The 26200-nt window shown below is 36.1% G+C and overlaps 2 protein-coding genes across 3 annotated transcripts in view; one reads left to right on the forward strand and one right to left on the reverse strand.

Annotated features, from left to right (window-relative positions):
• Positions 1–29: 29 nt before the first annotated feature.
• Positions 30–19123, forward strand: LOC124169330. 2 transcript variants are annotated; one of them, XM_046547912.1, is made up of 18 exons: positions 30–162; positions 251–483; positions 1422–1547; positions 1621–1756; positions 3809–4025; positions 4969–5125; positions 5443–5593; positions 6125–6277; positions 8141–8274; positions 8352–8581; positions 9641–9691; positions 10829–10879; positions 11057–11260; positions 12501–12668; positions 12788–12987; positions 15577–15666; positions 16088–16215; positions 18324–19123. In XM_046547912.1, the coding sequence occupies exons 2-18, from the start codon at positions 302–304 to the stop codon at positions 18460–18462; spliced, it is 2517 nt and encodes an 838-aa protein (XP_046403868.1). In that variant the 5' UTR covers positions 30–162; positions 251–301; the 3' UTR covers positions 18463–19123. The 2 variants fall into 2 exon arrangements, with proteins under 2 accessions (XP_046403868.1, XP_046403869.1); XM_046547913.1 differs by lacking the exon at positions 10829–10879.
• A 4231-nt stretch (positions 19124–23354) lies between these two features.
• Positions 23355–26200, reverse strand: part of LOC124169167 (chromosome transmission fidelity protein 18 homolog) — a 46394-nt gene continuing 43548 nt past the window's right edge. Inside the window, exons 18-19 of the mRNA XM_046547676.1 lie at positions 24946–25000; positions 23355–23531 (exon numbers count right to left, since the gene is read on the reverse strand). Of these exons, the coding sequence (XP_046403632.1) occupies positions 23431–23531; positions 24946–25000 (156 nt within the window). The 3' untranslated portion in view covers positions 23355–23430. The remainder of the gene's footprint in view (positions 23532–24945; positions 25001–26200) is intronic.

The raw sequence follows: 26200 nt of genomic DNA on the forward strand, positions 1-26200 counted from the left end.
TGGAATATTTCCGTCATTCATTTGTCGAGCGCAAATGTCAGCGGCTGCTGTGAATAGTAAAGTAGAGATGATTACATGGATTTGTCAACTTAATAATTATTCACGATTAGTTGGTGAAATTTTCTTCTCCCAAGTTGTATACTATAAGTAGTACTGCCAGAGGTAATTTTTAATATTCCAAAATCCGAGATTCTTAGACGATAGCGATTTTATCTATGTCTTGCTTATGTATCCTATTTGTTTTCTTAAGGCTTGAATGAAAAAATTTTGGCAGAGGATATCCCTTTTGTAGTAAGCAACCATGAAATCTGCAGACGAAGACCTTCCTGATAAGGCTTGTCTAATAAGCTCCCTGCCTGCTTGTTATTATGAAGAAGAAACGGTATATGAAATGAAGTACACAGCGGGAGCAAATATGTGGGACTTTTGGCTCTCAGAAGTTAAACTTGTCAAGACTTTGGAGTGGTGGAGAAGTAGAATAACGTAAGATTTATATATTCACTCATTTATGATAGAGTTGTCAACAATTATTGTGTTGATGGGTCAACCATACCATTTGGAAACTGCGGAAAGAACACTCACTGTTCCTGGCACTCAGTTGCACATGCTTGTAATTAAAGCCCTCAGAAAAGGGCGTATGGTTGAAGTCAGTTTAGTGCAATAATTTGTGGTAATCTAGTCGAACCTATGTTAAAAGGATGTTCAACCGGGAATTGTGCTTGTAGGAATTCGAGAAGTAGTAATAGAGTGATAATTGAACATAGCATGGCGCTTAGCTCTCAGGATTGATCGATACGACTTTCTAATTGCTTTCCTGTGGTGAGCCCTTGGCCACCGTTTTGCCTATAGTGTTTCACATTTATGCTGGCCATGCTCATCTTTCTAAATATTTTTATATCGAAAAAAGTTTGAATGAGGGTTTTGACTTTTTAAACTGGACTTTAAAAAAATATAAGTAGCCTAAAATTCATTGAAATGCATAGAGGAAAGGTAAGAAAGATACAGGAAGTCGGTGAGGGTGTAAGATGTTGATGGAGAGGAATAGAGTTATGGTCATTTAGGTTGTGGAAGAGAGATGAATGTATCCAATTCAGCTAAGCTTTCTTATGTCTCAAGCTGTTTGAAGAGAGAAGAATTTTAAATGCCAGAATGTTGCCTGGATCCTCTCCATTTTTATTTAAGCAGGCGTCAACGCCCATTTCATCCGTACTGGAATACCGTCCATTCGTACGTTGGGCTACCTGGGATGCAAACACCGTTGTTGTCGGGGAATTTGTTTCAATTAAATTTTCCAATAACTTCTAAAGTAGACCTTTCCATGAGGTGCTTCAATTTTTTTTTTAGGTCCTAAGGTGCTTAAAAACTAACACATATTTTGTGCCCTCAAGAATATTACGTATTATAGGTAGTTTTATTTCTAGGACAAAAGTAATGTCATTTGAGCTGGAGGAGGCCAAAGAAATCTCCACCGACTGCATAGTAATTGCTCTGCTGCCATCAGGAGTAGCCATCAGAGCTAGGGTTATAGCTGAAATTGACAAAGATGAGTAAGTTTGCCATTGATTATTGTTTTTGTAATCATATTTTAAAAGTTTTACTGATAATATGGTTTATTCTTAGGTTGGGAAACTATTATCCTTTTCTCTTGGATATTGACACTGGCGAAATAATGAGAGTTTATGTTGATGTCCTCTATGTCCCAGATGAAGAAATTATGAGAAAGAAGCCTTTTGCAGTGAATTGCTGCCTGAATATTGTGAGTTGAATGCATAATTTAGCAATGCGGAAAAGTCATTTTCCATGGGGGGTTATTATGTATTTCCCAATTTGGGTTCAAATTCAGGTGATGTCATAGATTTGGCCCAATGCAAATTGGGCCAAATTGGGCCATTATATTGTTTGGAGGTTCAATAAGTGACAACCGGCAGTATGCAAGTAGTGGCTCACTTTAAGGACTTCCACGGTATTGGTTATTTCCATCTTGTCATCGTTTTGGCCTTGTGAAACGAATGACTCACTGAACAATTCATTTAAAGATCCAGTTTCTCTCTGAACATGGTCATCTTCATTTTGAAACACAGAATAACCCCCCTGACTGGGATACGATCCTGCATCTCCCAAATTCGCCCCAGTTGTTCGACGGCTTGAACTGCCAAAGCATCTTCTCCCTCTCTCTATTCTTATCCTGTAAAGCCAACCAAATAATGCAGGGGATTAAGATGCCTTGAGTTCTAGTAGAAGAATATTAAGTTCGAATTCAGGAGATCTTGGTTCGAATCCCAGTGACAACAAACAATTTTTCCTCTATGGAATTTTTGTATTTTAAGTGCCATTGAAGGTAACTCCTTAAAGGCGAATACACAGTTATTTCCTTTGATTATACCAATATTTTCACTAGCCATTGTGGTATTCCCTTTTTATTTTTTTCAAATTTTGTATTTGAACCTCTTTAAAGTTTCTATGGGGAATATAATCATCAGCTAAAAAAATCAGGCCAATTGTTAAAAAATTAAGGACTATTCAGGACCTCTAAATGCAGTAGCAATTATATTTTTCCAACTTGGGAGTAGGAATTAGACGGGACTCTTAGTCTGCCTTAGAACTTAGACTCTTACAGTTAGAACGAAGTTGAACATTTGATGGGGCACGATGGCCAGATGAAAACTATCGTAGGAGGACAGGTGGAAGGGAAGAAAGACAAGGGACGGCCCCGAATGAGTTAAATGGGACGTATTATAAAGGATCTAAAAGAGAAGAAATACGTCTGTATGAAAAGGCTCGTGGATAGGAGAGAGGAATTGGATAGCTGCATCAAACAAATCCTAGTATCATTGAATTTTGATGATGAATCATGATTGCCAAATACATAATTGATAAACTTTCATAGTTTCATGTAGTGGTAGTAAATGAGTTATGATGTTCTATGTCACATGTTCTATGTCTGTTCTATGTCTCCCTGACAATGTTCTATGTCACCTGTTTGACCCATGGAACAATAAAGATATTATTATTATTATTATTATGAGGGCCATAGGACCAATCAGCTGACTATAAATGTGCCCCTGGGGATGGGGTTGGTGTGGTGGCTAGATAGATGGCTTCCCACCCCGTGGGCTCGGGTTCAAATCCCGGCGGTGGCAGAGAATTTTCAGAGACTGCCCGATCCCTGCTTGAGTGTTGTGTGGAGGACATTTCAAGCGCAACACTCCATCCGTCGGATGGGACGTTAAGCCGTGGTCCCCTTGGCGCCTTTCCTTAAGAGCAGGCTAATGCCGACGCCGGGGTTCTCTCCACCCTTCCTTCTATACCATTCCCTCACGGTGCAAATGACCTCAGCCATCGGTCACCTCCTCCAAATACCATACCATACCATAAATGTGGCCTGCGAGCACTTGGCAAAGCCATTAGGTTAGTGTGTGCAACTACATTCTACACAAAAATAAGTAATGCCTGGAAAGTGGTTGCTGTGGGGTAATAATTGAGTGAAATATGGTGAGATGGGGATTCCAAGTTTTGATTTAGCTGTGCAACATATATCCTCTTGTTGAAATGAAAATATGTATTGCTGTAGCATTCAGTACTATGTCAAACAATTTACCTGATTATTTTAGCCTATTGATTTTGCTTCTTAAAGCATACTTACTTAGAGATTGAAATGGAAAATCTGAGGAAAAAATTAGCCTGTCCCTATTGACAATTTTATTTTTTTGCATTGGGCAAGCAGTTTCTTTTACTGAGAAATTTGTTTGATAGCTGCATTGCAATGCTATTTATATTCTTTTCATGGCTGAATTTTGTCTTTTTTTAGAGAAAAAGCATCCCAAACCATACATTCCTACAAAACATATCGAAGGATGTTGTGAAAGTTTTGTTTAAAAGGATTACCCTCTCCAGTCCGCCAAAGTATGTCGTCAGCGTGAGTGTGAAGAGAAAGGATGAATATGTAGACATTGTCAGTATTCTGAATGCAGGCAAAGGTAACCAGGAGACGGTACCGAGCATCCAGAAGGTGGCAGAAACAACTGGTAAATGTAAATCCAAATTTGGTTGTGTTTAGGTGAGACGAGGTGGAAACGTTCCATCACAAATGAAAGAGGTCTTGTAAGTTTCATTCAAAAACTTCATTCACTACACTGCATGCTGCGCTTCCATGTTTTCCCATCATTTTCAACTGTACCCAAGTTTTTTTCTTTCTATTTATACCAATGGGATTTTGGGGGGGGGGGGGAGGGACACTACATAAGCGGCACACTGTGTAGGGTATCAGGAAGAGTAGTTCAGAGTGGTAATGTCCTTAATGCCTTTTTAATGTTTTATGATGATGGCTATTGCAGGATAATTCTGTTAAATGCCATAAAAATATTATTCTCTGAGGTGGATTCCAGATGAGGTCCTTGTGTCTTTTTCCTGGTGTTCTCCGAATGTGGGGGTGGTCAGGGGAAGGTGGAATGAGCGTTAGGGTTGGGGAGAGATATGGTCCTCTTGAGATGGTTTGAAGAAATTCGTGTTTCTTTTTCCATTCTTTTTGTAAGGATGTGTGTGCTGTGAGCAGGAGAAAAGTCTTATACATATCTCCATGGTGTCTTGCACGAAAACAATGCATAAGCATCAAAACACACAGTTTAGTCGTTGTGAATCAAAATTTTGAAGTAAAATATACAAGATCTCTTACATTTATCAAACAAAATTGTTGATCCACACTGATACTTTTAATGGTCTTATTAAGTTATTATTAATTGTTGCTTAGGTGGTCTTGAGGTTTTTTGTGTAAATTCATCAGAATTATAGAAAGGCTCTTTTACAAATTTCACCAGCACTTTCAACTAACTTCATCTCGCCTTAAAGTTGTTAGTTAATTCAGATTTTTTTGTAGTTTTAATTTATTTACACATACATAATCATAAATTGTGTTTTTGCAAATTTCCTAAAAGTCTTGAAGGTTTCTAATGTGTTTACTCCTTGTTTTAGAAAAACCTGCATTCAAATATGAAGGATTTACAGGAGATGGGAAAAATGAAAGTCAAGATGGAAGAAAAGTTATCCTGGACGTTCAGGTGTCTCACCTGGATTCACTTTCAAGGTTTTACCTGTGGGAATCTCTGGATCAGTTGAAGCTGCTAAAGAGGTGAATTAATGTGGTGGAAGTTATTATGTAATATGCATTAGTTAAATAACACATTGCAATATTTCTGCTGAATTTATTTTTGCACGATGCCTTTCGTTATTGTTACAATATTTTCTAGTACATCATGTGCAACCAAGTGCTTTATGGAGAATGGATGGGGGTTGGGCTTTGGGAACTGGGAATATTGAAGGTTTCTTAAGTAATTTGCAACCCAAATTTATCGCATTCACTCAAATTACGTTTTCTTGAACCGTTTTCGACTTGACCTGTCTCTCCTGGATGGAATAAATTATTACTATAACATATTTTGGTTTCAGTTTGATCGCTGAAATGAAGACCTTTTACAAATCTGACTATTTTGATGAGTCAGGCACATTTTATGAGACACTGTCACCAGGAGATCCTTGTGCAGCCCTCGACCCAAAAGACTTGAATTGGTATCGAGCCAAGGTGTTAAATCATTCTAAAGTGAGTATTATCGGAGTGTTAATTTTTTTGTGGGATTCAATTTCCTTTCACAGCGTTATCCATGAAAAGATTTAATGGGCCATATTCCACAACCTCACTCTGCCTTGGTGGCTCTGATCTCAGACTCGAGTTGAGTTTGAGCAAGAGATCATATTTTTTGTCCCTTTTTCTGTCGTTGAAACCATCGCTGGTATCGTCTTTCGCCAATCAGAACGCAAGGGTGCTAACAACAATTGTAATTCCATACTTTTTATAGTTGAATGACAGTTTTAATAATGCCAAGTGATGGAATAAGCGACGGGAAAAGGGTGGGAATGAGCATGTGAATTATGATAAATGATGGGTCAATGAGCGATCGCTCTTTTGGTCCATGAAAACCTATCGCTCGAGAGCTATGCCCTCTGAGGAGGAATGGAGGAAAATGATTTTGTGATTCAGGCTAAATGTACTCGTAAATGATAAAACTTAGCTGCTGTTTTGAGAATTTTCATATGAAAATTATAGCTCTGTATGTTGCTTGAACTTTTTCAGACGACAGACTTCAAAGGCTTGGTGCAAAAGCATTATGAGGTTCTCTTTGTGGACTTTGGGAGCCAAATTGAAGTGCCTTGTTCATTCCTACGACCATTGGAGGCTGAATTTTTCAAAGAACCTGTATTTGCAAAGCGCTGTCATCTTTTTGGGGTGAGATTTTTATTTTGATGCTTCACTTATTTTGTAATTTGTTTAATTTTTGGTTTGGTAATATTGATAATAAATACATGATATTTCTCACTGACCATGCTAAATTCAGTAATGACCCTTAGGTAATGCTAAATTAGAGTTTTCTTTCTGTTTGCTACTATGATGAATATAGTTAAAGGCAGAAATTTTTGCAAAACATTTTTGGGAAATTATAGGAAGCTTACAAATTACTTATAATAACTTCATTTATGTTCTTCCAAGTTTCATTTAAGAAAGCTAATTAATGGGATAGCTGATTAAAGCAATTATGTAATATGAATATGGTGCGAGTTATTTCCAAAACATGTTTAGGTAAATTATAGGAAACAAAGTGTTTTTGGGATAGCTTAATTCCTGTTTTATTTCCTAACTCTCAAAAAGATATTGTGATTCTTGCTAATGGCTTCATGCTCTTTTTGCATTAAATCTATTTTTTTTAGAGTAAATCTCAGTTTTTTGAAGTGCGTGAATAATGATCATGTTTTCTTATTCACAACCCAAGGACTTCAATTCCCCTTGCATGTTGCCTTACTCATTATGTACTATGTTTTTACTTTTAATCTTCTCTTGAAGCTAAAGCTTATGTTAGGTGCATTATTTGAATGCATATTATAATATGTAGAGGATACTGGGTGGGTATGCCTTGACAGCCCAAAATATTTTCTGTTGTGGTGTCTACCATGGATAAATCTTCTGAGGAGACACTAGCCCAGGGGCATTTATCATTTGACAAACATTACATAGTTACATGTCTTACTGTTTTTGAAATTTGTTAATGAAATGGATGGTTTTCCGATATAGTCGTGTTGACAACAAAGCATTAGTATAGGAAGTATTTTAAACTCAAAATAATGTCATAAATGAGTGGCAATGTATACAGAGTGATGTCAGTGACTTTGGCTGATGTTGTAACCTACTACCTCAATAGTTGACTGTGCACTGGGGCATATCTGTTAACAAATACAGTGGAGCTTCAGTTGAATGTCCTTGATGATTGTACACCTCTCTTGGATGTACAAAGAATATGGGTTTGGCCAGCATACCTAAATAATTGTAATTCTTTAAGAAGTCACTCTCAATTGTTAGACATTCAGTTGTATGACCTTCCCAGTTGCATTATGCATAAAGTCCAACCACACACATTTATTTCTACGTATATCAATCTTAGTGGTACGATGCTGCTTATCTGCTGACAGAATGTTGCTCATCCGATCGAGAGGGCCTTCGGTAAACTGCCTCAAGTCTCATTTCAAACCATCAGTTTTTAATCAAGGATTATTTTAAGCAACCTACCTCCACCCATGTTTCCATTAATGTTTTTCAAAATTTTAATCCTGATTTACATTTTCCTGATTCAAGGTAGAATATATTTATTTCACCGAAAAGCATAAAATAAGATTTATTTTCTGCATTTATGCCAAAGAAGCGTGCAAACTATTTTTCTTTCATGTAATCCTTGATTTTAAGAAAAATATATTGTTCAATGTTATTACAGACAGAAAAACATGAAGTGTTGTGGAATACAGTGAACGTTTTTTTAATAAATTTTTGTTTACATTTTGTAGAGTTATTTCTTAACTCCTGACATTTAAATTTACTTGAAATTATGTCAAATAGATTCTTTGAGCCAGACTTTTCATTTGCTCAATTTTCTCACTTGAACAACATTTTTGCTATGGATCGGGAGAATTGTGCAACAGAGGTTTCATTTTATGATCAAATATTAAGCTATAAATTTACTTTAGGGTATATTATATTTTTGTTTTTGCATAGTAACTTGGTTAAGTTTTAATCATTTCAATTATGGTTTGTCTTTATGTTTAGGTGAAACCAGCCCCTGGATTTGAATCTTCTGATGGCCTCGACTACAGTGAGGATATTATTGAAATATTTGAGGGTTTCTTGCAGTCGGGGAAGTTGACCCTCGTTGAGGCTCCTAACAGTGAGAGTGACCCTCCGTAAGAATTCTATTTTATCTCTAGATGCATGTCTACTGAAAAATCTACAATTAATTGATCAAGTCCCTTGTTTCCAGTGATTCGATTCCAGTAATCCTGGAGAGGAACTACAAAGGAAGTGACTATGTGATAAATTTGGAGTTATTAGGGCAGAGACTTGTCACTTCAACGGTGTTAGATGTGAGTGCTTGCAATAAAGTTTTTGAGAGTGCTGCCAGTGGAAATATTGATCTCTCCAACCACAAAGAAAGTGCTGCAAAGAGTGACTATGTGAAGAGCAGGGGGATCCGTAAGGATTTTAAAACAGGTACAAATACCTAAACTATGATATTGTAATTATGTGACTCATGCGATATGGCGGTTACCCTGTCCCCTAAGAATAACTAACAATAAGTTGAGCTATGTATTGGCTGGGGTAAAAATGTCCAAAGGGGGAAATCCAAGTATCAATTTAAGTTGGAAAGATATTGTATCTGAAAAAGGTTTTTTTAATTTCCCAAGGCAATTGTTATGTCCCCAAAGTTCGATGAGGGTCGCACGTTTTATAAGTGGGGGTTCTCGTCCGTGGCATCGGGAAGCAAATAATCGCACAAAAATATTTAAAGTTTTTACTTTTTACCCTAACTTTATTTTCATGCAAAATCGCAACTGCAAATCAATTCAATGAATGAATATCATGTAGAGAATTTGTGTGTCTAGAATAGCCAAAATTTAAGATTATACCATTGTCTTGGGGAGGAGAGGAGCTGCCGGTGATGGCTCGGGAGGATAGCAAGGCGCTTTGGGAGCACAGGCCATAAGACCCACGCTTCAACTTCAACTGACGGCTTCATTGTGACTGACCACTGACGAGAAACAAGCGATCAGTGTCAAGTGATGTCTGATGACCAGTCACAATAGTGTCTCCACTGAGCCATTATATAGAACAAGTGAAACAAGGGTGTTTTTGACGGAGAGGAAGTGAAAACGAAGGTTAACCATTCTTAAAAGTGAAATGTACAAATCCCGAGGCATAGTTTGATGTAGCCAGCCACTCTCAGATGTTACACAACAACACATTTAGGCTTATTTTGGGAAATGGAAATCTTCCATTTCTGGATCACTACACCATCATCAAGAGAGAGGAGAAGAGGTGTTAACCGACCCAGGGCTAGGCTAAGAGTGTAGTGGAGTGCACATCCCATCAAAATTAGCAGTTAGCCAGACACCTCATCCTTTATTCTTAATTTTAAAATGCATATGTCCCTCTCCATGACTTACAATTGTTTTCTCATGGCATGCATACCTATACATTTGATGATTAGTTATTTCTGTTCTACATTCTATGGTTTACTCTACTATCTCAATCTTTTGTTTCCCTCTACAGTTGAAGAGGTTGTAAAGATAAAAAAAGAAGCACCCGAGGAAGAATCTCCTGGTAAGTTTTATTTGTCTTATATCAATTCCACGAATATTTACATCTCTACATCTATTGCTTTTGTGTGTAAATGTATGGGAAAATTATCACTTCCTCCAGAGTTTAGGTACACAAACATGTTCATTTAATCTGATTCAGGGGTGCATATGACGGAAGGCCTCATGAGAGCATCACCCCTAAAATTATGAATGTAAATGAAAAATAAGTACTAAAGCCTCAATTAGTGTTGCGAATCATGAGCAAGGGGCATTGTTATGGAATTTCATACTGTAGCATATTTAATGTTTTTTTTGTTTTGATTCATTGTTATCATCAAACATTGTTATCGACCTCCATACCATTAGCGTTCCATCATATCATCAGTTATTAGTTGCAAAAATACTACGGTGCACTTGTCCTCTTTGTACAAATTTGCAAAATTAAGAATGAAGATATACATACACTTTTGTAAAATAGTTCAATATAAAAGCAGTACATATTAATCACAGAAATTTGATTCACAATTGTCTCATGTATAGGATTCATCACTTTAAGGATTAAAGGCCTTTTTGATGAGCCAGGCATGGAATATGAATTTAAATTAAGAGAGGCTGACATGACCTGCCCCTGGAGGCAAAGTGTTTAATTGACGCTCCTTACAATATGAAATGAGTTGCAGGATTTGGATAACCGGCAGAGGGGTACGCATCTAGAATAACGCTATTTTTCATGAGATGAGGATGAACGCTAGAAGGATTCTTAACGTATTGCTAAACACTTCTAGCCTGAATACGTACAAGACACGATCAAAGTTGAACCCTAAAGGCTCAAATGACCAAATAACTAAATTTGATGAATATTCCTGATGCATCAGAACATGTTGGATCATCTCACGTCACCGATGTTGGTACACTCTGCATCAGGGCCAAACCATTGTTTGAAGTTGATCATTTTAGTCCTCACAGGGGTGAATACAAGGGAGGGGGCCTGACCTAAACCCCCCCCAAAAAAAGACCATCGATGTATGCCACTAATCAGAGTTTGTCATGAAATTTTATTCAAAGCTTCTGCATTGTCAAGTATTAAAATTCTTCTCATTTAAATTAAATTATGGCGGAAATATTTTTACACATTAAAACTATGTCACTTTCTTTCTAGGAGATAAAATCATTTCACTTTTGTCAGATTCATCAGCACCAAAGTCTACCGGTAGGTCACCTAGTTGTCATTTGAAGACTATCTGAGCCATTGGTAAAAAACAAATAATAATATGTATCAATGACCAATGGCTATGATACCTTCCTATGCATAGTATGATTGATCATTCTAGTTCTTTGAATAATAGTTGATGGCCACCTTTTCATCTGTCTTCTTACTGCATTGCAGAGAAGGACTTAAGGGAATGGAATCCAATGGAAGATGATTATGCAAACAATGATATTACGTACGAAAATGTGGTCACTGATGATGCCAGTGCACTTATCGGCTATCAAGCCACAGATGAGGCCCGAATTTGTAAGTTTTTTGCAAGAACTGGCCGCTGCTACAAAGGAGCATCTTGTAAGAAGGAACACAAGTACTTAAGACCAGGTAAATCATAGAAATGTAGACTAAATTGCTGTGCTCTTGGGAATTGTGGGGTGTACTGTGAGGTACCTATTATTATTAGAGCTGAAGATTTTTTTAAAATAAATATTGTTCTGTTGCTTCTCAGCCTCTCTGTTTCTTTCAGTTGAATATAATTTCAGTGTGCACTAAAGGGGTAATAACTATATTTTTGTTGTATATATTAAATTTATCACTTGAAAAATTGACACATGACTCATTGCATCCTCCTTGAAAGTCTATCTAATTTTCAATTTATCTTTCTAATTTTCAAGCAGGAGACAGAATTTCAAGCACACTTATTGTTCTTCTAAATCTGCCATAATGACTTTACTGGTGGAACATGACAATGCGATACCTCCACTGCATAAAGGCTCAACAATCGCCCACCGAATCAAATCCGCTCATCTAGCACTAAAAGGGCCATCTAGATGAGCGTATTCTATTTGGTGGGCGATTGTTGAGCGTTTATGCAGTGGAGGTGTCGAATACCATCAAGGTAGTTGTTCCTTAAGGGTCTCTAAATGAATCTTAAAATTGCTGCATGTTCCCAGGCTGTTTTTTTTTGGCCTCCCTATTATATTTTACAAAGAATTGACCTTAGATTGATTTATATATTCCCTGAATAAATTTTTATTTTAATGTTAAATGGAAATTGTTAGCTTCTTTGCCTTGCATAAACATAAAATTTTATATTCATATGATAAGTAAAAATGTGTGTAAAACATATTTTTACTTATCATATGTTTTACACACATTTTTACTTATCGTATGTAATATTCCTGTCAGGGTTTCTAAATTTTTATGTACTCATTATTCATCCCTTACAATTGTGGAGGGGTGGGGGTGACCTCTCCTCAGGCAACGGTTCTGGGAAAATTATTGAAACATGACATGCCTCGAAATACATTTTACATTATTTTGGCACTTAAAATTTAACTTGAAGCAGATGCAGTTATTATGCATAAAAACTAGACGATTGTTTAAAATATTTTTTTTTAATTTCTCTGAGGCTTCTATTCCCTCATCCCCCCATACTCACGTCACTGATCAGCACTGGACTTGTGTTAAAAGTGAAAAATGGGATAAATTTGGGACAATCCATAGAGCAATAATTGAATTTCATATGAGTGTTTCTCCTTTGCATTGAACATTTTTGCCTGTTATTTCAGTGTATGTGCCTATTTTTCTTTCTTTTATTCTTCTAACTATCCTTCATTTGCAGATGGTATCACGACTGACACACACTTAGTTCCTGGAAAAGTGTTTTCCTACTTGTCTTTGCCAAAACCAGGATCTGACATCAAACTTCGCGTAATGTGTCTGTCTGATGCGACCAGATTTTACGCAGTCTTAGTGGATGCTTGGAAATACAAAGAGACAGCCTGTGAATGTAATGATAATTTACAATCCTGCACCTTGCATTGCTTGATTTATGAAATACGTAACTTTGGCATTTAAACTTGAGTTTACTTTTTCAAAATTCTACAAGATTTTTTTACTAATTTTCAGTTATACCCAATGAAAAATTTGAAGATGATACACTTGATAATTTGATTGATCACATCAACTCGAAAGAAAGTCTTTCAAAGCTAAGGAGGTTAGTCATGCCACCTGGTGTGGGTGAAATAGTGCTCAGCAAAATGAAGAGCGTGAATTCATTCTACAGAGCACAAGTGATGGACACTAATTTGGAAGACAATGAATTTGAAGTAGGTGCAGTGATTTTCTGAAAAAAAACTTATATGTTCATAGTTGTTCATTAAACATATATATTGTGCATGTGGTCCCTGAGTTATGGAAGAGAGACAACTCATACTTATATACAGCACTTAATGGGTGGGCTCTGAGCCCCCAATTAAAGATATTTAAAATTATTTATTTCTTAAATTTTGCTTTAAAAAATTATGGTGGTTTTAAGAGACATTGGATAACATATGAGGGAGAGTGCTGAAAACTTGTAAGTCGTTGGACACAAAAAAACGGACCCCATATACCGTGTAATCATACTCACTACCCTGAAACCTAGATTCAGCTATGTATTCGCTCCCAGCCATCGATACAACATAATGTAACAGCTCTTTTTTATTCTTGTTTTACTTTCTTCTTATATAACTTTACATTGATTGTTAAGATAAGTAAAATAGTTTTGTAAAATACTGATAATTTTTAAACTACTCCTACTTACTGTTCTTTTAATTCAGAGTTACGATTTTATCTGACTTTAGGCTTGGGCATTCTCAAGACCTCACTTGTCCATAATTCTAAGACTACATGCGCATGTACATATATGAGCTATCACTGACTGGTGACTAATACAGTGGAACCTCGTTAAAGCGAGTACGGGCTATAGCGACACTCCCGCTATAACGAGAGATAGCCGATGCACCGTCAATTGACCCTACAATAAGCGTGTTAAAAAATTAGTTTTTACGAGACCCTTTTGGTGTTGGCTCTCGCCATAGCGAGGGTTTCACCACCGGAAGACTTTCATCAAGACTCCTTAACCTCTGTAATTGCTAGCGATCTGTTAGAAATGAAGTTAATGGAGTGCTCAGTCTCAAATTTATGTGGTAAACTGTCGTTCGATAAATAAGTAGTTAATTTTGGTGAAAATATTGTGGCATTAGCATTCGCGAATGCTTAATCTTCTTTTGTTCCTCGGGCGGCAGAAAGCAGTCGGCAGCATACCCGCACGTCCGTGAGTTGCGTGAATAGAAAGCATTTGATGGCAGTCACCATGGCCAAAAAAACACCAAACACGTCTAAGCGAGAAAATAAAAATAAAGGAGTAATATGAGTGTCGAAATTAATTTATCTTCCTATTCGCTCTGCAAAATTAAAAAAAACAAAAGCGCCCAAGGAATGCAGACGATGAAGAGTTATGAGGAGCTTTGTTCGGGTGGTTTTGCCCATTCAAATCTGCGGGAACTTCTGAGAAAGGGGCTACGCCCAAGCCTGAAGCGGAGTATTTTAGGGATAGATTGCGAATCGAGAATTTTAAGAGTGCGGAAGGTTGATTATACTAATGCGAAGCACCAAAGCGTTATCTCCCCTCACAACTCCCCTGGTGATGCCTGCGGTGTAAACCTGAAGTCGTGGAAGAGAGGACTCCGATCATAAGTATCTTTAGGAGTATTCCCCGCGTCATATAACATAGACGAAACAGAACTTTTTTTACATACAACTCCCCGACGAAACCCTTGCAGTATGAGGTATTTCTTGCAATGATGCCTCTAAAGGTAGGTAGTGCGCCTTAGCGATGATGTAGGATGTACGAAGCAATGATACTCAGCGTGAATTGTCCGGATGGACGTATTTATTCTCCGTTGCGGATTTACAAGGGTGAACTATTCGGGTCATTGGTCGGAGTCGTACTGGCGCTCTCTTTTGTTACGTGGGTAGCCGAGCATCCCCTGGTGGCCGCTGGAAGAACTCACAGAACAACTAACTCTCGTTTGCAGTGCCGTGGTAAACTCAGTGTATCATTTCAAATACGTCGCGAGCGTAACACTCAAAAAGAAACTTTTTTTCAACAACGGTAATTTTAATCACGTCATTTTTCAAGCTTAGCAAACTTTTTACCGTAGATGATGAAGATATTACATTATCTGATAGAAAAAGTCTTCCAAGGCGGGAACGTTATACAACCTTCCACCGGTAGAAACAAATGTAATGCGTTATTTCACTTCACTGCCGGTTAACGTACAGAAACAATAAACATACACCAATGAAACCTTTGAGGCATTAAATAACCACGATACTGTTTTGTCAGTTAATTTTTGAATTTTCAGTGGAAAATACCAAAATAATAGAATGATCACTTAAATGAACTAATTAAGTGCATATAAAAATGACTTCGTCGGTTGTGCATTAGCATAATGATTGACGAAACAATGCTTTCCATGATTTTTATTCAGTGCGGCGCTTATAAATGGTTTGAATAGTTAGTCGTTGTTCGAGTAAGGAAATTTAGTGATGCAAAAAAATCGCCTTTCGTCTGGATTTATACTTACGTTTATCGGATAGAAATTTATCTGTCGCCACACCACTCCTGTTCCTGTATAACTGTTCGCAACAGCTATATTGGCTATTATTTGCTCCACCTCCGGTAAAGCGACAATGCGCTATAGCGAGTGTTTATTAGTGCACCGTGGGGTGTCGTTATATCGAGGTTGCACTGTACATATATATCTTCTTCCTAGATGTAATTTCTCTAGATCATGATATTCAATGTGGTGGCAACTTATTTAGAATTTTATATAAAAATCAAATCATTATTTTTTTATTCCTTTGTATAGGTTTTGTACGTGGATGTCGGCATTACTGATTGGGTTCATGCAAAAAATCTAAGACAAATAGAAAATGAATTTCTTCACCTACCTTTTCAGGTAAACTAATAATTAATGTGCCTTTTCAATTTTGCATTGTGAAGTCTCAAGGTCTGTCTCCTAAATCATTTCCTATCGTACATTGTAATTCAGCTGGATAATTAAATTCTGTAAATGCAAATTACGTGAAATCTCTTGGCTTTTTATTGTTTATTCAAGTCAGTCGATATATTTTTTTCTTTTGCATATTTTACAATACCTCTCGTATTTTTGTGCAGGCGTCAGCATGATACATACTTAGTGGACCAGATGGTCAGTGTTCGGTGCACACTATAATCAAGTAGTACATATTGTGAAGGCCCAGTAGTTACTTTCTAAGGAGCATAGAATTAATAGTTGCTGATGACTGCGTAAAAAAGTCACTTGCTCGTTATGTGCTTTTCTACATGTTGTTATCCACTCACTAATGATTACTTAACAGGCTGTGGAGTGTGAGTTAGCCTGCTACGGTGTACCCCAAGAAGCTGATGGGCACAGGAAAATTCAAGTCAGAAGAAAATTGTTATCAATGATATCATTCAAAGAATTAAATGCTCATGTTGTCAGAAGGTAAGCTCTTAGTTAACCCAAATATTTTCCTTTTAAGTAATAAATTTTGAATTTTAAGCCTATGCTCTGAATTTCACGAAACTCCTGCATGAGAAATTTTATAAGTTTTTAGTATCAAAAGATTTTCAAAAGTTTGAACAGATCATTATACATATTAAATGACTATTTGAGTGAAGAATATGTTTAGATTTATTTATTTGCTCGATAATATTTACTGATGCATTGGGGAGGTTTCTTTTTTTGCTGAATATTGTGTAGTGCCATTGCCAGATATGTAGAGTTAACTCCTAATTATCTGGTCTAATGATGGTGAGAGGCAGGACGAATACTTGGAAAACACTATTAATCCAAATTTCACCATTATTTCTAGTAATTTTCATAACTTACATTAATTAATATGTATTATTATCTATGCACTTAGTCTGTTATTGCTTGAAGGACTCATTGAGAGCTATCTTCATCCGATTGCTGATCTTTTTAGCAGTGATAATGTCATTGTACTGTCCACGCAGGCGATTGCTACTCCCATCAACTCTGCTTCCACTTCACCCACTCCCGTCACGTCCACTATTCCCTCCCTCTCCCATTTCACCTGGACTGGTCGTGACGTAAGCATGCCAGAATGTGACAAAATCTCTGGTTATCTAGGGCAGTATTCAACCGCATGTGAGGCTACAGCAATAATTGGGCATATGCAATATGGAAAATGTATTTAAAGATTGCAGATAACATTTTCTTAATTTAAAATCGGTAATCCATCTTCTAAGATTAATTAAAGAGTTTTTTTCCGGCCTCTCATCATCTTCTGCAGAATAAGAGCAGATGTCAAAGGAAACTTGAAATATTTCTTGTTGCCAAGTAAAGAAAATACACAATTACATACATTTTAAGGAAGGGAATCCTAATGAAAATAATAAGCCTTTTGAATCCTTGCATTTAAATATAATAGTGTTTTTGTGACAGATTTTACTTATTATTAAGATCGAGAAGTACATTGAAGGTGGGTATCTGTATCACAGATAATTCACACACGATCGGGAGTTTACTGTAATGACTATTTTTTTTTGTCAACACCTATTCGAATATCGAATTTTTTTATGTCGGAATATATTTTCCCCCTTATTGCATGCACAAATGATGTTCAAAATACATTTCCTTAGTGTAGTAACATGAGGGACCTTGCTAGACATTTGCTTCAGAAGATGCTTGGGTTGCCTACACTAGCACTTTGTTGTCAATTTGCATGCATGGGAAAACCGTGTATTTAATTTAATCAACCCTAAATTTTGTTCACATGATTCTGAAATTATTAATGCATACATTAAGTTTGTATAAAAGGGAATTTCTGCACTCATTTAACTTCCCCACCAAGGCACTGCTCCCAGTCAAATCACGCATCTGTGTCTTTTCCGTGACACAAACATAATGACGGCATTACACTCCATGATTCTCACTCTTCAGCTTCATGCTCTTAATCCTTCAGTGTATTTGTCACTAAATACATATGTACATACACCATGGTTGAAATTCCGCATGAACAAATCATTTGGCTTAGCTGGATTGATAACCTGGATCTCGTGATTGCCAGTCAGGTATGCCAGCAATTACTCCACCAAAGCCTCATATGCATATCTGTCTGGCAATCGGGAGATCCGGGTTCAAATCCCGACCGAGTCAATTGGTTATTTCATGGCAAATTCATCCTTGATGCTTATAACTGTATGCTCTGACTGCGTATGAAGTTCCATTCAGGGCTTTGGTCATCTCTAAATGTTGCCCTGTTTCAAAGGAGATTGAATTATGGATTTGTTTCTTCAATGAGATTTGGTGGCAGACATTATAAAATGAAAATACGTTTATAAAAAAATAGAGTGTCAATGAATGAGTGTCCCTTGGGCTCCTTGTGATTTCTCCTCACAGGGATGTCGCATTGCAGGTCGTCGCCTCAAGGGAAAACTTTGGAAGTTATATGAAGCCTCTAAAGCCCCCCTCCCCCTAATTACCCAAGTCACATGTACCTATTTGATGGAAATCGCCATTTTACGATATCACTATGATGATTATTATTATATTACTATAAAAGAATAAATTTGTTTTTTCCCTTACAGCTTCACTTCAATAAATAAACTGGTGGTTGATTTGTACGACGATTCAGGATTAAATGTTGGAGATGAACTCGAGCGATTGGGTTATTTGGTCAAAGTAAGAGACATATATGAGAACTGCCTGGGGCTCATTCCAGGATGACAAGAGTTCAAGCGAGTCAGTTGAATCTTTTTGGAGCTGCCAAGTATGAACTCCTACAGTATTTAAACTGTAAGGACTTGCTATTTCTGCAGATTCCTCCAGTTATGAATCCAGCAATAGTTCAATGCTAAGTCAGTTTAATTTTTTTAATTCTATTGTGATTAATGTAATTTATAATTTAAATTATTTTACAGTTGTAAATTGACATTTCAGCCATAATATTTGCTGTCTCAACAGTTCCTCTTTGTGTTTGTTCTAAGTTTCCATTGGCCTTTTTGTTGTTTAAGTAAATTTGACTGTATGTTAATGAGGCATTCCCTACTTATTTAAAGCAATAACATGAAAATATCTGTATTGATATGGAGAGATAAAATGATGTTTATATTTTAACACTACCATGGAATCATGAAGTGTCTACTCTCTGCTTTTCAAAGTTCACATTTTTTAATGAAACAATAAAATAAAAAACATTGATTACTTAAATATTTTTGACGAATTTTTGTAGTATTGCTACAATGACCAAGGAAGTACCTACCTTAAAGTTTTCTTTATTAAAAGAATTTATATTATCAGTTGTATTTTTTGTATGATATTTTGTGTCCTACGTTGTGATGAGAATTCACAGTGCAGTACTTTGTATTAAAGAAAATTCTCTAGTGCATTTATGAAGTTTCTTGAACCTCTTCCTGGGCTGGAGCTGAAATTATGAAGTTCATTCCCATTTGTATTCAGTGACACAACACCATTAATTCCTCTCCTGATTATGGGTTGCTACTCATTGAAAGTTTTCACTCCCTTTATTAAGGGAGGTAACCGCTTACCACCCAGTGACATGCCTTCACAGAATCTCCAGCAATTGCACATCAAGTGCGTGAATTTGAGAGTAGAAAAACCATTCAGACTGAATGGGATTCAAACCTGAATTCCCCATTGTTATTTCCTAGAACAATTACCATAGTGAATGCTCTTGCGTTCTGGAATTAGCCTCGCAACTGTGGTGCTGAGCACACAAACACAATCTTAAAATGTTGTTCACCTGGTAGAGGCCAGCAAACAAATGCTAAAGCTTTAGAAAGCCTAGCGCGATGTCCGAGCTATCATTTCACTAGTACATATTCTCTTCAAGACAGTTGGAATGCCAGAAGGCGCTCCATGGAGCACAGGAGATTGATGATTCAAGCTAGCTAGGAGCTTGCATGAGCACTTAACCGGTGACATGCGGTCTGAGAGACCGCTGTGTTTTTAAAATTATGAATATTTTCAAAATTACTATTTCAAATTATCTATAATCCTCGATAGCTTCATATTTTTGTATGATAAGGACATCTCACTCTTTAAATTTAACATTCCAATAATTAATTTCTGTAAATTTGCAACTGAATTCGATTAGCGGTCTGAGAGACCGCACGTCACTAAATTGGAAAAATCCATTAACGAAATGCTGGTGGAAATGATTCCAAAAGTTGTTAAAAACAATTTAAGATGATTTTTTCAACTATAAGAATGATAAATAATTTGTTAGGAAATATTAGTAATCACACAACATGGATAATTAGGAACTAAATTTTTCATATGTACTTCATGTAAAAATAAATAACTATTCAAGTCTTTGCTGAAGGCGAACGCAAAACAAATGAAATCCGTAGTTCAGGAAATATCACCCACTTATTTCTTTAAATGTTAAGATTTTTATAGATGTCATAAATAATTAGAATAAAACAGTGGTAATTGTCACATAGTATGCATATAATGCGTTTTGTAATTTGGAACCAATTGAACCACGAAATTTCGCGCACCCACGCCTGGAATGAAAGATTCAGTTCTGCCTATCTTCTGAAATTCGGTCTCCTTCTAAGTATTTGGGGATAGAACAACTAGCCATCGAGTTTTACCGCAAGAAGAAATAAAAAAACTTGGGAAACACAGAAAGTAAAACGTCGGAATGCAAGTGGCGTTACGTCTACATTTGTTCGAAGCGTATTTTTTTATTATTTTGACTATTTATATCGGATGTTTTTTTAAGGCAACCAGAAAAGTCCTCGAGTGCGTAGTTTTTAAAGTAGTGCAAAAATCTGTCGATTCATGCCAACAAATACAACTGATACTGAAAGAGGCAGCATAGATTATGACAGAAGTGATGTAGTAAAAATTGTCCAAGGGAAGGAAAATTTTTTACAGGAAAAATCGCTCGCACTGCTCATCAAATGAGCCAAAGAGGAAAATTTGTACACCCTTCCTTAACGTCTTTAACCAGAAACCTGATTTGAAGGATTGCATTATATCACTAGATCAGTATATTTATGGTCTTGAATATTGGTCTCAGATTTCTGATGAGCGAATGTTGCAATTGATTTTGTACTGGACAAATACGAAGCTTCAAGCTATAAGAAAAAAGTATAAAAAGGATAGCAGGCCGGAGCTACAAAACGTTGATTTTATGGAATTAAAAGGTTTCTTGGCCTTTTGGCTAATTCTAAGATTTTCAAATCTAATGATGAAGACATTTGCAGAATATTTGTCACAGATGGCGCAGTCAAGGAAATTTTCCGATCAGTAATGTCAGGACAAAGGTTTACTATACTTCTTACGAGTCTCCATTTTGATAACCCAGCAGATCGAATGACCCAATAAAAAACTGACCCAGTAACTCCAATTTTTGAGTTATTTTGCTCTCTATTAAAAAAACTTCCAACGCTGCTATTTGTTGGGAACAGTAACTTTGATTGATAAAATATTAATTGCCTACACATACCAATGCTGTTCCAAAATATATACATATTCCTAGCAATGATGATGTGGCAATGGTGCGTTTGACTGATGCCGAAAACATTTATCTGTTTAACGCATTATTGTACGCAGGAGAAGAAGCAAATGGGATAGGTTTGCCAGACAAACACAAAAAGCTATCAAAACCATCCCAGTCAGTTCTTTGTCTCTCTGAGACAATCATGGGGTCCCAGAGATATATCCGATAATTGGTTCACATCTATTAAACTGGTAGAAAATTTAAAAGAAAAACTTGAAAGGCCTGACATACATTGGTGCAATCATAAAAAATAAAAGGGGTATAGCATGTGATTTTGTGGCATCCTTAGGGTGCATAATGGGCTCCTCTCTTTACGGATTTTCGGCTAACATGACTGTAATATCCCCAAAATTAATAAGGCTGTTTTCTTAGTTTAATTAATGCTTTAAAGGGTAAGTGATGATATAGAGCCAAGGAAACCAGAGGTAATTGCATTTTAAAACGCGACGAAGGGTGGTGTAGCTACATTGATAGATACATTAGATAAAATGTGGTGTAGCTACATATCCGGCCAAAGGACAAGGAGGTGGTCAATGGCAGTATTTTTCAGAATATTAGATATTTCCTTTGTCAACTCTCTTTTGTGCTTCAGCAGTCTGCGAAAGATATGACACTATTTAATTTCATTCAATCGATGGCTGCAGATCTTGTTAGAGCCCATATGGGAAGGAGAATGTCAAATGTTAGACCCTCGAGACAGGTAGGATTAATTACGGCAATATGTAGACTGTGCCCGCCATACAAAAAACAGAAAACCTCTTTCTTATGTTTCCGATGCATTAATCCTGTGTGTGCTATTGTGAAAAAATGTCATTTTGATCGCCTGCAGAATGCATCAAGAAAAGGAATAAGTGGAATAAATTTCTTGCTTACTTACTGTTTATCCTTCCAACTTTAACATTTAAAGCCTTGATTTTAAATCTGGCGAAATATTAATGCTTAAATACGATAATAAGGACTGGAGTGTTTTTGACATCACTTTTTTCATCCTGTTTCAAATAACAATTTTTACTAAAAAATTGGTTCGTATTGGGAATGCATAAAATTAAGCGTAAGTTTGAGAATAGTTAAGGAGCTAAATAAACATTTAACTGAGCAACAAAAATGACGTTGCAACATTTAATGAATTTTTGATTTATTGCGGTCTCTCAGTCACTGGTAGTGGAACAAGAATTGCACGTCACTGGTTGAGAAGGAGTGAGCGCCCCTCGCTCTTTCTCTTGTGATAGAGAATTCCATTTAGAGAAAAGAGCTCAACGAAATGCTTTCCTCCTGCACTCCAAGTTACACAATTCCACCAGATGTCCATGACCACCCGTGTTCCTGTTTCCTCACAAACAGATGAAGGTACAGGGTAGGATGGTACAGCCAACATTGGGTCTTTAGCATATGAAAATACTCGTCGGCTAAAGCTAATATTCTGTAAAAAAGGGTAATAGAGAAATATACCTCCTCAACTCTTCAATCGAGTGGACTATTAGCTCATCCCACAACAATTCAACCTAAAAAGCACAACCGTATACAACAACAACAGAACCCACTTACAACAAAGTTGTCCTGTTCCTAGTCCCATTGCACGGATATTTTACAGATTTATAGAGTGGATTAGATATAATCTTTATCAACCCCTTCAACTTTTATACCCTAAGTGTATATAAACCTCACAATTATGATACGCATTACCAAGTTCCAGAAATCTGAGTTCCATTGATAGAAGCAAGTTTTGGATCCAAAACATGTGTACTGCACAGGTTACTTGAACTATGGGGAAATGATTTACTTACCGACTCTTCCAAATGGATAATATCAATGTAGAAAGATGAATAAAATAATATCAGCAAACAACTAGGTATACAAAGCGTTATAATAAGGAGAATGAGAGGAAAAATTACGAAGGAGTAAGGAAAGTTATATTACATTAGAAATTGAGGGTAAATTGACATGATGATTTCTGATGAAAGTGATGAGCCATTACCCTTGATCTTACACCAAAATGTAATTAACTAAAGTTGCATACTGTTATAAAGGCAACTCAGGAGGATCTCGATGAGAAACAATTTTTCAGTGACTAACGAAAACAAAAGAGGCATGTTCACGAGTTTTTAATAAATATAAAAGCTTCATAAAATATAAATTTTTTACAAAAATGGTCTGATATTAATTTACATAAAATCTTTTATCCTTACCCGACGTCTAACTGCATTTGTGTAGCCTTCCTTGAAGTGATACCAAATATCACTCTTTATGAAGGTAGACATATTTCCTGCAAAAAATTATTTTAGACAATCAAAAACAGTCTGAATACAATCAAAATATTAAGTGATAAGAAATGAACATTCAGCATTTGGTTAGACTTCTTACAAAAGGTAGGGACTAAAAATTTTATTTATGTATTTCAAATCAATTTCCATAAATATTCTTTTATGGTGACTACAGCCACAACATTTCTCAAATAGAATAATCTTTTATGATCAAGTATTTACAGCGAATCTTCAGTTACAAACACTCCCCAAATAACACTCTTAATTGGTTAGATGAAAAGTGAGCACTAAGCAATTTGAAACAGCACTTCAACTTGAATCACTGTTCCACGTCATCGAGTCCATGACGTTGAAAGCTATAGAGCTTTTCGTCTCTGACACATCACCACGAAAGACCAAACACTTTTGAAAATTTTTCTTCTTTCATTCAATGCATTATTGATAATATTCAGTTATAACAGTTTTAAATAAAGGATTCACATTTAATAAATAATAAACTTGAAGCTGAATACAAGATTCTCAACTGACACAACTTCATATATAAAAATTCAAACTTGTTAAAAAACTGGAAATCAAGTCGCACTCGGGGAGAATCGAGTTATTCGTAGCAACGCTCATGGAGTTGCTGAAATTTTGGGGAGCAGGGGAGGAATGAGTGTGCAAATCAAAATGAAATCTTTATCTGAGAAATATGGAGATATTCTCTGCAAATTATACTGCTAACACCAGCCAGTGACTTACAACTCTAAGATTGAAAAAAGTAAATTTAAAAGAAGAAAAAATAGCCCCATTAATTAGTTCGTAATGTATAGTGTAGTTTGAGTTTCTACACGCATAAATTACAAGTAAATTTGTTGGGGAAAAGCAAACCCAAAAATTGTTTCCCGAAAAAATCCTTTCTGACGATGCTTGCAGAAAATGCAAGGAAAATAATTTGAAAATTTTATGGTTGCACCTATACCATTAATATAGATTTTTCTCTCCAAAAAACAGATAAAAAAGCTTATTTTAATGAAATTCTGTTTGATTCTCTAATTTCACTGTACTGATTACTTCACTACGCGACTTTTAAGTTTAAAATGAGAAATAATTTTTTCCCACTAGATTCGCAACTGGAACCGCTGTGCAATGGCCAACAACAAATTTGCATCCCCTTTCGAAGTTAGAAAAATTCAAATGACTGTCCTAGGGTTAAGCTTCACTTTAAATGTCTCCAAAAATTCTAAGGCAAAGTAAATAACCTATTTGTGGATACTTAAACATAAATGTAGGGAAAAAAATAGGAAAATCTGTCATATTACATTTAGCAAGATGTATTCATTCACAGAAAGAGGCACGGATCAAATTCACTTTGAGTAACCTTCTGGTGCACACGGCAATTAATCGCACTTTCAAAATAAATGAAAATATACGTACTTTTTTCTAATTTGGAGTCCACAGCCACTGCTCTTCCAAAAAAGTCTTTTGCAACCTGAAAGGAATATGTATTACATTTAGCCATTATTATCTCTTTACTTATTAATACTATTATTATTATTATTATATTAGATGATAATGAAGCACAAAAATTTAGCCTCCTTTCACATTCAAGGCTATATATGTACATGTATCTTAAAAAATAATATGGATTCCTAAAAGCCAATCATTACCTCCAAAACTTCTTTCCTAATCTATTAACTATCTTGAATTACAGTCTTCAGATCCGTATCACTTCCTACAGACGAGCATTTCTCATTCGCATAGCCCCATTCTATCTGCATAACAACTTCTCAACAACTAATTCATTGGTTTAGGTTTTGCACATGAATAAGTTCAGTTACATATTTAAATCAAGTCACAAGCTTTCAAAACTTTCGTTTTGAAACTTTGAACTTCCACCGTTGCCATTAATGAAGAGAATGCTTATGGGCCAAAATGATCTATGGCTGTCATTCTAGAGATAAGACCACCTTAAAAGTTTCCAACAAAGAATTGTGAATTTTTCTTCCTTTGTGAGTAAAAATACTAAGAAGTCATGAAAGAGGAATTGAATACAAAATGAGTTATTACATACGATTTTTAACATGATGCATGAGTCTCTAATGTATCTTAGGCTATTTTTTTACACCTTTTTAAATTTCACTGAATGGCATAAAATAATTTTTTCTCGGGCTCTGATACCATTCCTGCTGATTCTCATGTAAAATAACTTCCTGAATCCGAATATGATATCCGTTTTCCTCCATCACCCACCATTTTCGGGGAAGGTCCCCCCCTCCAATTTTTATCACTTTTGCAATAATTTGGAGGAATGAAAAGGATTATATTAGCATTTATTTTTCTTATTAGGTTTTTGAGAGGTGAAAAGTTCTCAAACATGATAATTAATGGTAAGGATGTAGATTTGGGGGGATTCGTTTCCGTTAATGATTAAAAAAACACATTAAAAATTATCAACCTTTCCTTTTCTACGCAATTTTTTCACTTAGTTTCTTCATTTTTCAGCACCCATTTCATCTTCCCCCACCGGAAATATCCCAGAATGATGGAAAAATATATCAACAGCTCATATCAGCAATAGTAAAAATATTTAAGAACACGGCATATAAAAAATAATGAAAATTTGTGCCACAGTTCAGCAGGTACGCTACCACGCTGGCTCCCTCAATACCACACATGCATCAACAAAGAG

The sequence above is a fragment of the Ischnura elegans genome, chromosome 12, assembly GCF_921293095.1.
Source record: "Ischnura elegans chromosome 12, ioIscEleg1.1, whole genome shotgun sequence".
NCBI classification, from domain to species: Eukaryota; Metazoa; Arthropoda; class Insecta; order Odonata; family Coenagrionidae; genus Ischnura; species Ischnura elegans.